Source organism: Cavia porcellus, unplaced genomic scaffold (genome assembly GCF_034190915.1).
Source record: "Cavia porcellus strain 051 isolate PalLab524CR breed Dunkin Hartley unplaced genomic scaffold, mCavPor4.1 scaffold_4, whole genome shotgun sequence".
Lineage (NCBI taxonomy): Eukaryota > Metazoa > Chordata > Mammalia > Rodentia > Caviidae > Cavia > Cavia porcellus.
The window spans coordinates 84,672,748-84,686,139 of NW_026947487.1; the positions used below are offsets into that span (position 1 = coordinate 84,672,748).

General features: G+C 48.3%; 1 protein-coding gene across 4 annotated transcripts in view; it reads right to left on the bottom strand.

Moving 5' to 3' along the window:
- Window positions 1–295: 295 nt before the first annotated feature.
- Window positions 296–13,392, bottom strand: part of Cngb1 (cyclic nucleotide gated channel subunit beta 1) — a 95,358-nt gene continuing 82,261 nt past the window's right edge. For all 4 annotated transcript variants that reach the window (XM_063247403.1, XM_063247401.1, XM_063247402.1 and 1 more), the window contains 2 exons: window positions 6,633–6,849; window positions 296–3,688 (listed from right to left, as the gene is read on the bottom strand). In XM_063247403.1, the coding sequence (XP_063103473.1) occupies window positions 3,380–3,688; window positions 6,633–6,849 (526 nt within the window). In that variant the 3' untranslated portion in view covers window positions 296–3,379. The remainder of the gene's footprint in view (window positions 3,689–6,632; window positions 6,850–13,392) is intronic.

Here is a 13,392-nt window from a genome sequence, read left to right on the forward strand (position 1 = left end):
ACAAACTGAATGGGGCTGGGGAAAGTGTGAGCAGCTTGCTTGCTGAGACCCCATGAACAGAGATACAGAGAGAGGCTGAGAATTTAAGATCTGAGCCCTTAGAATCCTAGGATCATGGAGGTTTGATAAAGGTATTAGCTCCACCAGAGGAATGCAGAATGGATTACAGCCCTGAGGGCATAAATGGGAGGTCAGTCCAGAGCCAGAGCCAGAGCCAGGAAATTCACTTAGTATCTCTCACAAAGGTGGCGTTACGCACGGGCAGTTTTAAAAATGAATCCACAAGCCAGGAACATTTTTCTAAATACTTTTAATTAAAATGCATTGTAATACAAAAGCCCAAGTGTACATAAAGCATTCACGTTTACTAAGAAAACAGATTAAAATATTCCCGGTAGCTGAACACATTTTGATAATGAATTTTTAAACAGCTTCTTGGTTTTAATTTTATTTAAAATATTTACTATATAGTTTTTAAAAACTTGCTATTCATTTTCTACCAAAATGTAGGACACACTGAGACATTTTAAGGGAGATTCAACCCACATAACTGCAGGTCTTGTTTCAGTGCAGAATTAGAGTATTTCTCAGCAATGCTATTCCTGCTTCCACGACCCACCGGCTCCATGCAATTTGGAGAATAATATCATCCTCAATTCAATTTACCTACTATCTCGGCTTTGCAAATGTGCTGAATTTAATGAGATAGCTCACTGAAATTAAGACACAGCTAATCTTACGTCAAAATCAATTTTCCAGGACAATTCTTGGGAACCACAAGAATCTCTCACTTTATGTAACAAGCGGGATACACTGAGAGACTGATATCTAAATGAAAAAGTGCATTCACATAAAAATATATTCCTTATAAAATAGGATCTCATGGTGAAAGTGCATAGAAACATTTTGCCATCTATAAAGGGCAGTATGCTTACTTTATAGGAATATCTGGAACACTAGCTACAATTGGAAGTACTCTCTACTCCTGGGTTTTAGAAAATGTGATGCAAATATGGGATTGACAAATGGAATTGTGAGGGGGAAAACATCTGCCTAAATTCCCAGACTTCCCAATTTAAAAATAGCTTGTATAATAGGAAACAGGGAGATAAATCTTTACAAATAGGAAGGAGACCAAGAGATGGAGGAAGGGGAAGAGGAGGTAAAAGAATTAAGATGTGTTACATGCACATACCAACGCCCCATAATGAATGTAATCATTATGTACTGCAAGCATATACTAATAAAAATAAAAAATGTGTACCAATTATGTCTATGCAAGCTTTTTTTCTTTCCAGTTCTAGGGATCAAACCTAGGGCCTTGCACATGCTTGATGAATGCTCTATTACCGAGTTTTTCCTTCTTGTATATGATTTTTTGATTGCAGCATTATTTTTGTTTTGGTGGATTTTTGTTTGGTTGGGGTTTTTTTTTTTGAGACAGTGTCTTGCTATGTAATTCAGTTTAGGCTGGTTTCAAACTCACAGCACTCTTCTAGCCTCAGCCTTCTGAGTGCTGGGAATAGGTGTGTACCACTACCCCCATCTTGCAGCATTATTTTTAACAGCACAAGACTGGAAACAGTCAAATACCCGCTAGTGGCGGAGTGGTTTAAATGTCATGATACAATGGGCTGGATTGCAGTCATGAACAAAGAAATATATCCTTTAGGTAGTCACAGGGAATATAGTAATCACCAAATAGATTAAAGGGAAAATAATAGTGGCTCTAGTATGTATTACAAAGGCCGTTTTAAAAAAAAAAAAAAAAAAAAAAAGGCCAGAGCAGTGGCTCTCACCTGTAGTCCCAGCTACTGGAGAGGCTGAAGCAGGAGGCTCGCTTGAACCCAGGAGTTCAAGGCCAACCTCGGGCAACACAGTGAGATCCAGTCTCAAAAAACGGTCTTTTACAATTGAGTTGCCAAAATTCTTTATAAGTTTTGAATACTAGACTCATATGATTTACAGTTATTTTCTTCCATCCTGTACTTCATCTTGTTTCCTTTTGGTGCATCCAATTTTAAATTTTGTTCATTTTACCTAGTGTTTTTTGTTTGTTTGTTTTTGCTTGTGCTTCTGATGACCTATCTTAATGTCCTGCCAAATAAAAGGTTGTGAAGACTTTAAAAAATAAGGAAGTAGAATAAGGAAGATTATACATCTTTCCTTCAGTTAGCAAAGTCTCTCTGAAAGGGTACAGAAAAAGCTGCTGACTGTGCTTATCTCGGGGAAGCCACCAAGGAAGCAGGACGGAGAGTTTTTAGCGAGCATCCATTTGTACCCATGTAAATATATTATTACACGGGTACTTGTGATATTAAATTAACAAAAACTATTTAAAGGAGTAAAGTAATAATGGGAATCATCATTACATTCAATTCTCCAGACCAAGCAAGCCAGCAAGAGCTAGACAAAGCTATTCATCACCCCGGGATGTGGAATTGCTTAGGCCAACTTGGGAACTCCCAAATTGTTTAATTTTCTTCCACCCTGGGGATGAATTTTTTTTTTAAATTGATGGGCAAACACACAAAGCCCTTAAAAGTCACTGGAGCAACTGCCAGCTCCTATGATTTTATGGAATAAGGCCAGGCACTCCTGGAACTCCAGGCCCTTTGCTGCCAGTGGAAACAAATGTCTCAATACTAGTTTTCATCTTTAATCATTCCCTCCCCCAAGAGCCATTCAGGATGTAAATAAAACCCTCTTAATATACATTCACGCCTGGATACTGCTTTCTCCCGGAACTCCACCCCCATCACAAAAGTTGGCCTGCAGAAACTTTAGGGAGTTGAAGTGGTGTCACATCTGTGAGATCCCATCTTCCAGGATTAATCAAAGTGTTCTCTCTAGCAAGGATGTCAAAAACAACCCTGTTGGCAATGCAGGGGGCTTTGCAAGTGACAAGTCAGAGTCACTTGCTTCTACAGGACTTCAAAGAGCTGCAGCTGCTTGCTAATAAACCCATTTCTATCCTGAGAAGATGGTGTGGGATGGAACTGAAAGGAGCCAGGGAAGCTAAGCGCTGACCACCCTAGGAGCCTCATGTCCCTCACAGCGACTGCCAGCCAAAGACTTCCGTGGCCCATGCTCACTCAGGCAGCACAGCCGTCTCCCGCAGCACAGCTGTCTCCTGTGGACTGGTTCCTGTTTTTGCAGCCCCGAGAGGACTCCTGCGGGGCATCCCCTAGCCTTGGCTCCTGCAACAGAGCTTCCTGTGGTGTCAAAGCCCCCTGCCTGCTCTCTGCCTAGGAACTTTGAAAGTGGAAAGTGATTTTATTTTTAAGAATAGCAACCGTCCAGGAGACCTGGGGTCCTCCGGCAAGGGTGGGAGCTTGGGGGGCACCAGGAGGCAGCCTGGGCAGAGGTGGGCTGGGCCTCACTCTGCCTCAGCCTCCTTCTCTTCCTGCATCGTCTGCTCCACAGACAGCGTCTGCTCGCTGGGCTCCGGGCTCACGCGGATCTGCACCGAGGGCTCCTCTGTGCCCATAGCGGTCACCTCCCCGCCGCCCTCGGTCTGCTCTGTGGAGGCTGGCGGCGGTGAGCGAGGGGCTGGTGGACCTGGTGGCTCCTGGGGATCCTGGGGGTCTTGGGTTTCCTGGGGCGCAGGCTGGTCCGGGGCAGCCTCAGAGGGGGCCACGGGCTGGTCTGTGGTGGCCTCCCCTGCCGCTTCCTGTGTACTTTTGGCCTGAAATCCAGAAAAGGTGACTGGTGTGAGACACAGAATGTCTGGTGGGGGGGGGGGGTCTTAGCCATCTCTGTTTACATGTTTTTATTTTTTCTATATTGTGGATCGAACCCAGGGCTTTTACAGTGAGCTACATCTTCAGTCCTTTTTAATTTATGTATTTATTTATTTTTGAGACAAGGTCTCTCTGTGTCACTAATTTGCCCAGGCTGAGCTGGAATTTACAATCCTCCTGTCTCAGCCTCCTAGAGTGCAGGGATTACAGCCAGGTCTTGCACTCCCAAAGAAACCAGTGAAGTGCTAGGGATGAAAATCTGCTGGATTGTAGCAGCAGCATCAGAGTTGTTTTGGGAAAATAGAATAAATGATGGAAGGTTTTGGGAGGAAGTCCCAGCTGGGCATGGTGGGAAGCCTTGAAGATGTCTGAGATCTCTGATGAGCAGTGGGGCGGTTGTCTGTTCAAGGGCAGAGCCTTGATCCTGAGCTACTTAGGGAAGTAACCATAAGGGAGGGCCAGGATGGTCTCTCAAAGGCTGACCCATCCTGTGCGCCCACTCCTGCAACCAGGAATGGGTGGTCCTGGAGTGAACAAGAAAAACTCTAAGCACTTGGGGTGCAGGGTGACACAGGCAAGGCCCCAGGGAGGGAGATCCTCCAGGGAAGACTGGGCTTAGATGGCACTTATTTACAATGAGCCCAGTGGGCAGCTCCAGCCTCTAGCGTGGGCCTCACAGAGGCCAGGTGTGTACGGCTGCAGGAGACCCGGCAAAGGAGCCCAGGTTTGTGAACCTCTGTGGCTCTGCCTGCCCTGTCCAAGCCATCTCCACGTGGGAGGAGCTGGACAGGGGGCAGCCGCCAGGGAACCAGGCAGAGGGGCCCTCAGCCACCCAGACCCATTGCAGGTGGGGCTGTGAATGTACAGAGGGGCAGGCAGCATTCGAGGATGGAGACTCCCGCAATATACTTAACTCACAGGCTGCTGCAGGAAATTGTGGGGAGACTCAGGACAACTCCAGGGCCCCTGCATCTGCAGCTTCTGCATGTCTTCGCATGCCTGTTCCACTCTGCCCTGTGCTCCCTAAACTAGGACAATGCCCTTCCAGGGCAGGATGCTTGGATGGGAGTTCTGGGAGCACTTTTCTATGAACAGAATCAAACTGTGATGGGGAAGCTACAGACAAGCTTTGCTGTGTCTCCAGTGCTTTCTAAAACGTAAGTCAGCCTGCCTGAACTTTGGGACACCACATAGTAACTAGGAGTAACCTGGGTCTCTGAGAGCTTGGGGTCTACTTCAGGGCTACAGAGCCAGCCCGTGACAGAGTTGGGATTTGGACTGGTGTCTTTGGACTTCTAGGTAAGAGCTCCTTGCACTCTGCCATTCCGCCTGCCTCTTCTAAGTGGCAGGGGAAAATGCCTTTTATTGGAACACTCATGCAAATTTAATTCAATCTCAGTGATGAGCAGCACTGAGGAGCGACAGTCCCATCTCAGCTACAGCTTTTCGCTGATCTCACAGTACTCTTTCTCTGCTGGGAGGAGATGTTAGACACAGGTCTGTGTAGTTCACGCTGGCCTTGAACTCACCACGTAGGCCAGGCTGGTCTCAAACATTCAGCCATCCTGCCTCGGCCTGGGGAGTACTGGAATCCATAGGCATGCAAAGCCATGCCTGGCACTGAGGGTGCTTTTGGAGATAATCCATGAGCGTACACAGAGGCCAGCACTAAAGACCCCAACCTCCTGGCTGAACTGTGACCTTGACAGTTTGTGAGCCAAACAATGTTGACTTCCTTGGTCTGGGGCCAGGGGTGGCCAGATGTGGAAAATAGCTGGGAATCCCAAGTTGTTTTGACATCACCAGATTCCTGCTGTCCTACGACCCCTGGCTGGGTCCCCTGGGTCTCCTTGGCACCAGCGTGGACTGAGGTTAGGTTCGCTGACCTCCTTTGAACTCTTTCATCTAGATTGACAACCGCTCCTCCAAACAGTTCTGTCCCTGAACACCTGCCTGTCCCCAGCCCCGTCCTCACTGGCAGCCTCCCTCAAGGACAGTCATGAACAGACATAATTAGTGCAATTATTCTAATTAGCATTCTTGACTTTAGTCACAGAAAAAAGTCCCAGGACTAATTTTGATGTTCCCAATAGTGTTGGGGGAGAGGGTTGGCTCTATGGTTGGTTGTGAGATTTTTCCCTTCAAGTCTTTTACATTGTCACAGACAGTATTAAATAGGAGAACATCACTGTTGCCAGGGAAGGGACATTCCCTGCCCACACTCTGTCCTCTGAGCTCTGTAACAGCATCCAGACTTCCTGTTGGGATTCTCCTCTCCCTACTCCCATGTGAGTAGGGAGCTTGTGACCCATGTGACCCAGGCCTCCCAGAGCCCAGAAGTCACTTGGTGACACTGAATGGCTCTGGAATAGGCATTTGACCCAATTCTGGCCATGACAGTGAGTCTGGACACTTTTACTGGAATCTCTGGGAAGAGAGACTTTCTGTTAGACTTGCTATACCAGGAGGCTGTGATCAAGGGGGCCCGCCTGGAAGTGGAGCCATCAAAAAAGAAATAGACATGCAAAGATGACAGACTGGGAAAACCAGTCCTACTGGCCACCTTTGGGCTTTGATTGATGCACTGATAACATGCTGGTGAGGACAGAGTTCAAAAAGCTCCGGCACCTAGGCCAGGCAAGTGCTCTGCCCTGCAGCCTCCTGGGCTTCTGGATTCAGCCTTCTCTGAATTTGTCAGCCATTGGATTCCCAACTTCCTCACTTACTCAAGCTAATTAGAGCTTGCACTGGGTCACTTGTAATCATGTAAGTCCCGCCTGCTGCAAAGCAGGGGACAATAGTCCCTAAGACTGTGGTCCACTCAGAGTTCTTCCTCCTCCTTGTCCTGAAACTGAAAGGGACAGGATGCTGGGGTCCCTACCACATTACCTGCTCCAGCAACTGCTGTTGCCTGGCAGCAGCCTCCAGCGCAGCCAGTTCCTTGAGCCGGGCCCGGAGGAGGGCAAGCTTGCCACCTTTGCCCCCCTTGCCCATCTTGCCTGCCGCAGCCAGGGCTGCGTTGAAGAGCTTGGGGGTGCCAGCCCGTGGCGGCAGGATGAGCACACTCTTCTGTTCCTTGGGCTTGTTGTTGTTTTTCAGCATGCGCCTGAAAGACAGCAGCCCTGGTATCAGGGGAGAGCTCCATCCAGACAGAACCCAGGTGCCAGAGCGGGATGCTGGGGGCGGTTGTGGGTGACAGGTCTCTGTGGGTGACAGTGTGCTCTCTGGGTAGATCAATCAATCAACCACCGTGTGATGGGTCTCCTGTCTGTACCCAAACATTGAAGCTCAGAGAGGCTAAGCACACTGGGTGAGCACAGGGGCTCGGAGAGCTGAGGAACCTCTGAGCTCACACAGAAGGGCGCTGCTGTGCTGTGTGTGTCCCCAAGGCTTTGTGCACTGAGAGCCTGGTCCTCAGCATGCTGTGGTTGGGCGATGGGGAATAGGGCTAGAGAAATCACTGGGTCACTGAGAGCACGCTTGTCAGAAAAGATGGATATAGCTCTCTGTCTTCCTGTTGCCAGGTGATCTCCCTGTCCAATGAACTGCCACCGCAATGCCATGTGCTGTGGGGTCCTCAAGCCAAGCTCGGTGCCATGCCCTTGCCCCTCCAGAACAAACTTCCTTTCTTTATAGAGGACTTGGCCTCAGGTAACTCTTTTCTATTGTTTTTTCCTTTCTTTCTTCTTCCCCCCCCCCCTTTCTACCTGCTGGGAATCAAACACAGGGCTTGGCACACACAAGCCAAGCCCTCTCCCACTGAGCTGCACCTCCAGCCCCAGGAACTTAAATATAGACTCAGAAGTGGGAGGCCCAAGTGGAAACGCACACAAACTGGTTTCCTTCTGCTTCATTGTCCTTTCTCGAGGGTCACCAATGTCAGCACGAGTCTCTGAGCCCTTCACAGACACCCTGGATTCCTGCCCCACTGTGTGAGGCTCTCACTTCTGTGTGATCCCCTCCCCTAAAGGGTGGATATGACATGTGTGACAGTTAACTAACAGAACACAACGTGACAGCCACAGAGGACTGTAGTCACTGGCTGAAGCAGCCAGCCACACTGCAGGACACCAGGGAGAAAGAGCCGTGAAGGCCCCTGACCCACGGCCAGTTAGGAACAAGGTGCCAGTCCTACAGCTGCACCCAGATTCTGCTGGCACCAATTGGTCTTGGGAGCTGGTCCTTCCCCCATGAAGACTTCTGATGAGTCCATCCTTGGCTGATAGGTTGGTGATAGCCAAGGGTCTGGACCATAGAGGGTTCAGCTAAGCCATCCTGAGCCACAAAAACCAAGATAGCAAATGTGTGTGGTTACAAGGTGCTAAATTGATTGAGACATTGTTACCCAGCAGTCCATAACTAATACACATCTATATTCTCAATGAAGCCTCGCCACAATCCGCACAAGTAATCTTACTATTCACGTCCACTTTTAAATGAGGATATGGAAGTCCAGAGGGTGTGAGTAACGTTCCCAAGGTCACATAGCTAGGACACAGTACAGCTGGAATTCAAACTCATATTTGTGATCCCCACACTCCAGATCTTAATGTTTCAGGGCAACATCACAGTCACTACCTTCTTAGATGCAGACAGTACTTCTGTGACATAGAAAGGACTGGGATTACTGTGGCCCTTACAAGTTGGGGAAACTGAGGCTCAGAGCACAGGGGAGTAACATGCCCAAGGTTGTCAGAAAGCAGCAGAGACAGAATCACAACCCAAACCGACGAGCACTGTACCATTCGTTTTTCTAAACCAGGACAGTTTTCCACCAAAAGAGCTCCCACATTTCATATGGAATTTTTTATTTCTTCTCTATGAATATGTGATGAGCAATTTGGCGCAAGAACAAATGCGTTTTGTCTGCAGTCTAATGGCCTAGACTGCTAATTGGCAAGTTCATTCATCAGGGTTCCAGCAGAACTTGTTTGTTTAAAAATGCGCCTGTTACCAGCTGCTTATCTAATCAGAGGCAATGGGCTGAAATTGCACGTATTGATATTAATTACCGGAGATTTGCATTTTCTCGCTGCGCTTCCCAGGAGAGCATAAACATGGTAATTCATCAGGGGCCTCTTAGACACCAGCCCCGCAGTGTCACCTGTGTTATTGGACTCCATCATTCATGGCATGACAGTTGTGGGGAGGCTCCATGTGGGACAAGGAAACAAGACAAAAGCGCTGTCCGCAGGGCCTCTGCTGGTTGCTAGTGGCTGTCTCTGGGTTGAAACACTGAGCCGGCTTCTGGGAGGTTTCCATATTAAAGACTCCTCTTCATTTTTATTTTACTCTTTATTAATTTTGTTTGTTTTGACACAGGCTCTCACTATGTAGTTCAGGCTGGCCTTGAACTCACCGTGTAGCCTGGGCTGCCCTAATCTCATGGCAATCCTCCTACCTTGGCCTCCTGAGTTCTGGGGTTGCAGGTGAGCTACATCACCATGCTCAACTTTCTCTTTCATCTTCAGATGATGCACAGTTCTCTGTGGTTAGGATCCTGCATCACCCAGAGAACGGGGCAGGCACAGGCTTTTTCATCTCTCTATGCAGTGACCAAGTCAGAAACTGGGGCATTTCACTTTTGGGGGCCTCAGCTCCCTATTTTTAAAGTGGAAATGTTAGACAGAATCCCATGGTGGGGTGGCCTCACCAACTCAGATGTCCCTGGTCCCTGTCTTTCTCAGCTTCTCTCCTTGAATGGCAGAACTCACACTCAATTCCCACTCCCCTCACCAGCGCCTCAGCCCTCTGCAGCCTGGGCAGATTCAGGGCATCTTCTGGGTTAGGGGTTTGTGTGCTGTTTTGGGGGCTCTGTAGGCTCCCACTTAATCCAGGTCAGGGGCAGAAACAAAAGCAGGGATCTGGCAGCAGTTTTCAGACATCAGCAGGTGAATCTCATGACCAACTATAATTGTCTTCTGTAAGATCCTTGCAAACACTAAGGTAGCAAATCCAGGACCATCGCTCCCAAGGATACACGGGTGACGCTCCCATAGGCCTCGCTCCACCCTCCAGTGCTAACCCGGCCCTGTGCGCTTCTGTCCCAGGTCACCTTTTTCATGTACACAGTTATTATCACTAAGATTTACTTCTTTGTCTCTGTCTTTGTCTTTCTTTCTTTCCCTCCTTCTATTTGTCCTGGGATGGAGCCCAGGCCGCTCGCTCATGCTAGCCAATCATTCTCCCTCTGAGCTGCCACTCCAGCCCCACTTCATGGTCAGCAACTGCCCAGCCAGCAGCTGGTGACTCAGGCCTGCACGGCACGTGTCACACACACTTTCTGCGCTCGCACAGCATAGGCTTCTTGTGCTGGGGACATGAGACAGCACTTTGACCCTCTGCTTGGGGCCACTTGAAACACAAAATCACTGAGAAGAGGCACAATAACATAAAACATTGGCACTAACCAGACTGCAGAAGACTTCTGTGTGCAGCGGCGAGCTGAACTGAGGGCCGTGTGCCTGGCGGACTCCGGTCGCGACTGTGCACTGGGCCAGCCCCGCATCTGGCCACTCTGCATGTCTGTAAATGGCCACAGAGGCCTCACTATACACTGACCTTGGGGCCACAAATGCATTTGAGTGAAGAGAATTTGCAAACCTGGATCCAGTGAAGAATGAGATGTACTCTACTCCCCGGCCCTTGGAGGCTGACGCTCATAAATGACAGGACAGGGACAGTGGGTGGTGTTACGGGAAAAGGTCTCATGGACAGAGCTTTGGTGGGGTCCAGTGGGCTTTCCAAGAGCAGTCAGGCTAGCTGAGGCACAGGAGAGCAACCTTTCCCAGAGGACCGCAGGGCCGTGTGTGTGAGGCTTCAATACCAACACTACCTCCCTTCACCTTGCAGCTGCAAAAGGATGGTGTAAAAGCCTAAACCACACCAAGACCCTCCTCTGTATAAAGCCCTGCATGACTCCCACATCCTTCAGATAAAGCCAAAGCCACGAACAGTCCCTAACTACAAGGGATCTTCTTCTTCACTTCTCTGACCCCCATGCCAAGCTAAGCAAATTTTTATCTTTTTGAGACAGGGTCTCTGTATGTAGTTCAGGCTGGAACTCACAGCAGTCCTCCTGCCTCAGCCTCCCGAGGCAGTGCACCACCACACCCAGCAGCACACCAGTGTCCTCAGTGTTCCTCTGAACACATCAAGCCTGCTTATTCTCAGGGCCTTTGCTCAAGGGCTCCCTCTGCCTGAAAAGCTTTTCTCAGCTCAGCCTCTGGGGTGAACTTGACAAAGGAGTGAACCGTTAAACTCAGGGCAAAACGCACTCGGGCTCTGTGAGGAATGCAGTTAAGCAACAAGTTTTGATGACTGAAACCGCTGTGTCCAGTCACTGTCCGTCCCCTTCCCCCAAGAAAACTGCCTCTCCTCGAGACAGCCTTGCCCAAACTGCTTCTCTTCTTTCTCTCTTACACTGATATTCTAAAGAAAAGCTGAGGGCTCTCAGCTGAGGTGCCACTCCTGGGAGCTTCCCTGCACTGGGTGCTCTCCTCGAGACAGCCCCTCCGGGCTCTCTGTGACTGAACCGTCCCGTCCCTCGGCCACCCCTGCCACTGACTTCCACTCTGTGCAGGGCTCGGCTGAGGTGCCAGCGTCTCAGAACACCCCAGCCAGCTTATCTCAGCTACTTCCGTCCCCTGGTCCCCTTTGTAGCTGTGTCTTCTCATAGTCCTTATCCTGGCTGAGGCTTTCCACAGTGGCTCACTTTAATCCCCCCCATTCCCCAGCTAAAATAATCTGTTATTAAGTTGCCCAGGTTGAGTCTGAACTGGGGATCTTCTTGCTTTAGCCTCCCTGAGTGCTGGGATTACAGGCATGCACCATCCTGCCGTTATGGTATTGGGTCATAAAATAAAGTAGAAAACAAGAATATGTAATAAAAAGGTAAAGGAAAACTCAATATGTGGGTCAAAAAGTAATCCCAGCACTCCAGCAGGCTGAGGCAGGAGGAGCTCCAGTTCAAGTCTAGCCTGGGCAACTTTGTGATTTAGGGAGACCCTGTCTCAAAATAAAAATTTTAAAAAAGGACTGGGGATGAGGCTTAGTGAAAAGTCCCTGGGTTTAGTCTCCAGTTGGCTTTATCCAACTGGAACCTTTTAGGGATCATCTGATGGATAAAGAGGAATGTGAAGATTATTAACATGTAATGAGTTCCCCAGAGTCCTGGCACCTACAGGACACATTCCCATGCTCTATTTTTATTTGTTGTTTATTTATTTGAGATAGAGTCTCACTATACAGTGCAAGCTGAACTTGAATTCACTTTGTAGCCCAGGCTGGCCTTGAACTCACATCGATCCTCCTGCCTCAGCCTCCCAAATGCCGGGATTACAGGTGTGTGTCACCACACTCACATCCCAAGTTTTATTTTATTTTATCTTCACAACAGCAAAGAATAAGGTGGCTACCTATACCTACAAAAGGGAAACCAGAAAATTGAAGTAACTTTTTGAAAATCACATAGCCAGCACCTCATATAGAAGGCATTTGAGCTCATTCGGCTTCTCAAGCCCACTATGGGTTTTCTGCCACACGCGTCTTGGTTGCTTAATTTGAAATCTGATCTTAAGGACTGGAAAGAAGATCCTGCTTTTCTAAAGTATTGCCTGTTCCCCTTCAACTCAGAACACAGCTATAAGAGGTTATTCAGAGCAGCTCCATTTGTAACAACAAACCATTAGAACAGGTCACCATCTTGAGCACTGAGAGAGGCTGGTGGCCAGGATTTATTGTCTGGTGAAAACATCGAGGTGCAAAAAGACCCTGGGGTGTGCTCCCCGATGTGTGAGGGAAGGAGGACGCTGGCAGAGGGAAGCTTTGCCTGTCCTTACAAAGTGAGCACAGGGAGGAGAAGGCGGAAGCTAGAGACATCAGTCACCTTCAAGGTAGTGGGGGGGGGGGCGCCTGATACTCCTCTTACTGCCTTATTTGGTAGAATTTCAACTTCTAGGAACCCGTTAATGTTTTACATCCTCAAAATAAAACAGCAACAAATCACCCAACAGCATGGTGGGAAGCTTTCAGTGGGATACAAGATGATGCGAAGGAACCCACCTGTATTTTAGATGGACAACACAACCCTGTGAGAGGTGGGGGGATGAGGGAGCTATCCCAAATAATTTTTTTTTGGTAATGATGGTACTGGGCAGGGAAACTAGGCCCTCCTTCCTCATATGAGGCAAATGTTCTGTTGCTGAAATACATGCCCTGTCCTTTTTAGGTACCCTAGGCTGGCTTGCAGCTGTGATCCTCCTGCCTTAGCCTCTTGTGTGGCTGAGATGACAGACATGTACCATCAAGCACAGTTGAAGACTTTTCTTTTTTTTTTTTTTTTTTTTATCGGTACCGGGGATCGAACTCACGACCACCTGCTTGCAAGGCAGGTACGTATGCCACTGAGCTAAATCCCCAGCAACAATGATAATTCTTAAGTTACCATATACTATAGGCCTGAACAAGGACAAAGACAGCCAAATTTTTCAGAGAAGAAATACATAAGAATGGAAAGGGGAAAGAGCAGAATGAACTCCGTGGCGTTGGACTGAAATCGTTTTATGAATAGATTAATTGACATATAGCCAGAAAACTCCATGACTTGTTTTGTTCTGTTTCTTAGTTTTTTGAGACAGGGTCTTGCCAT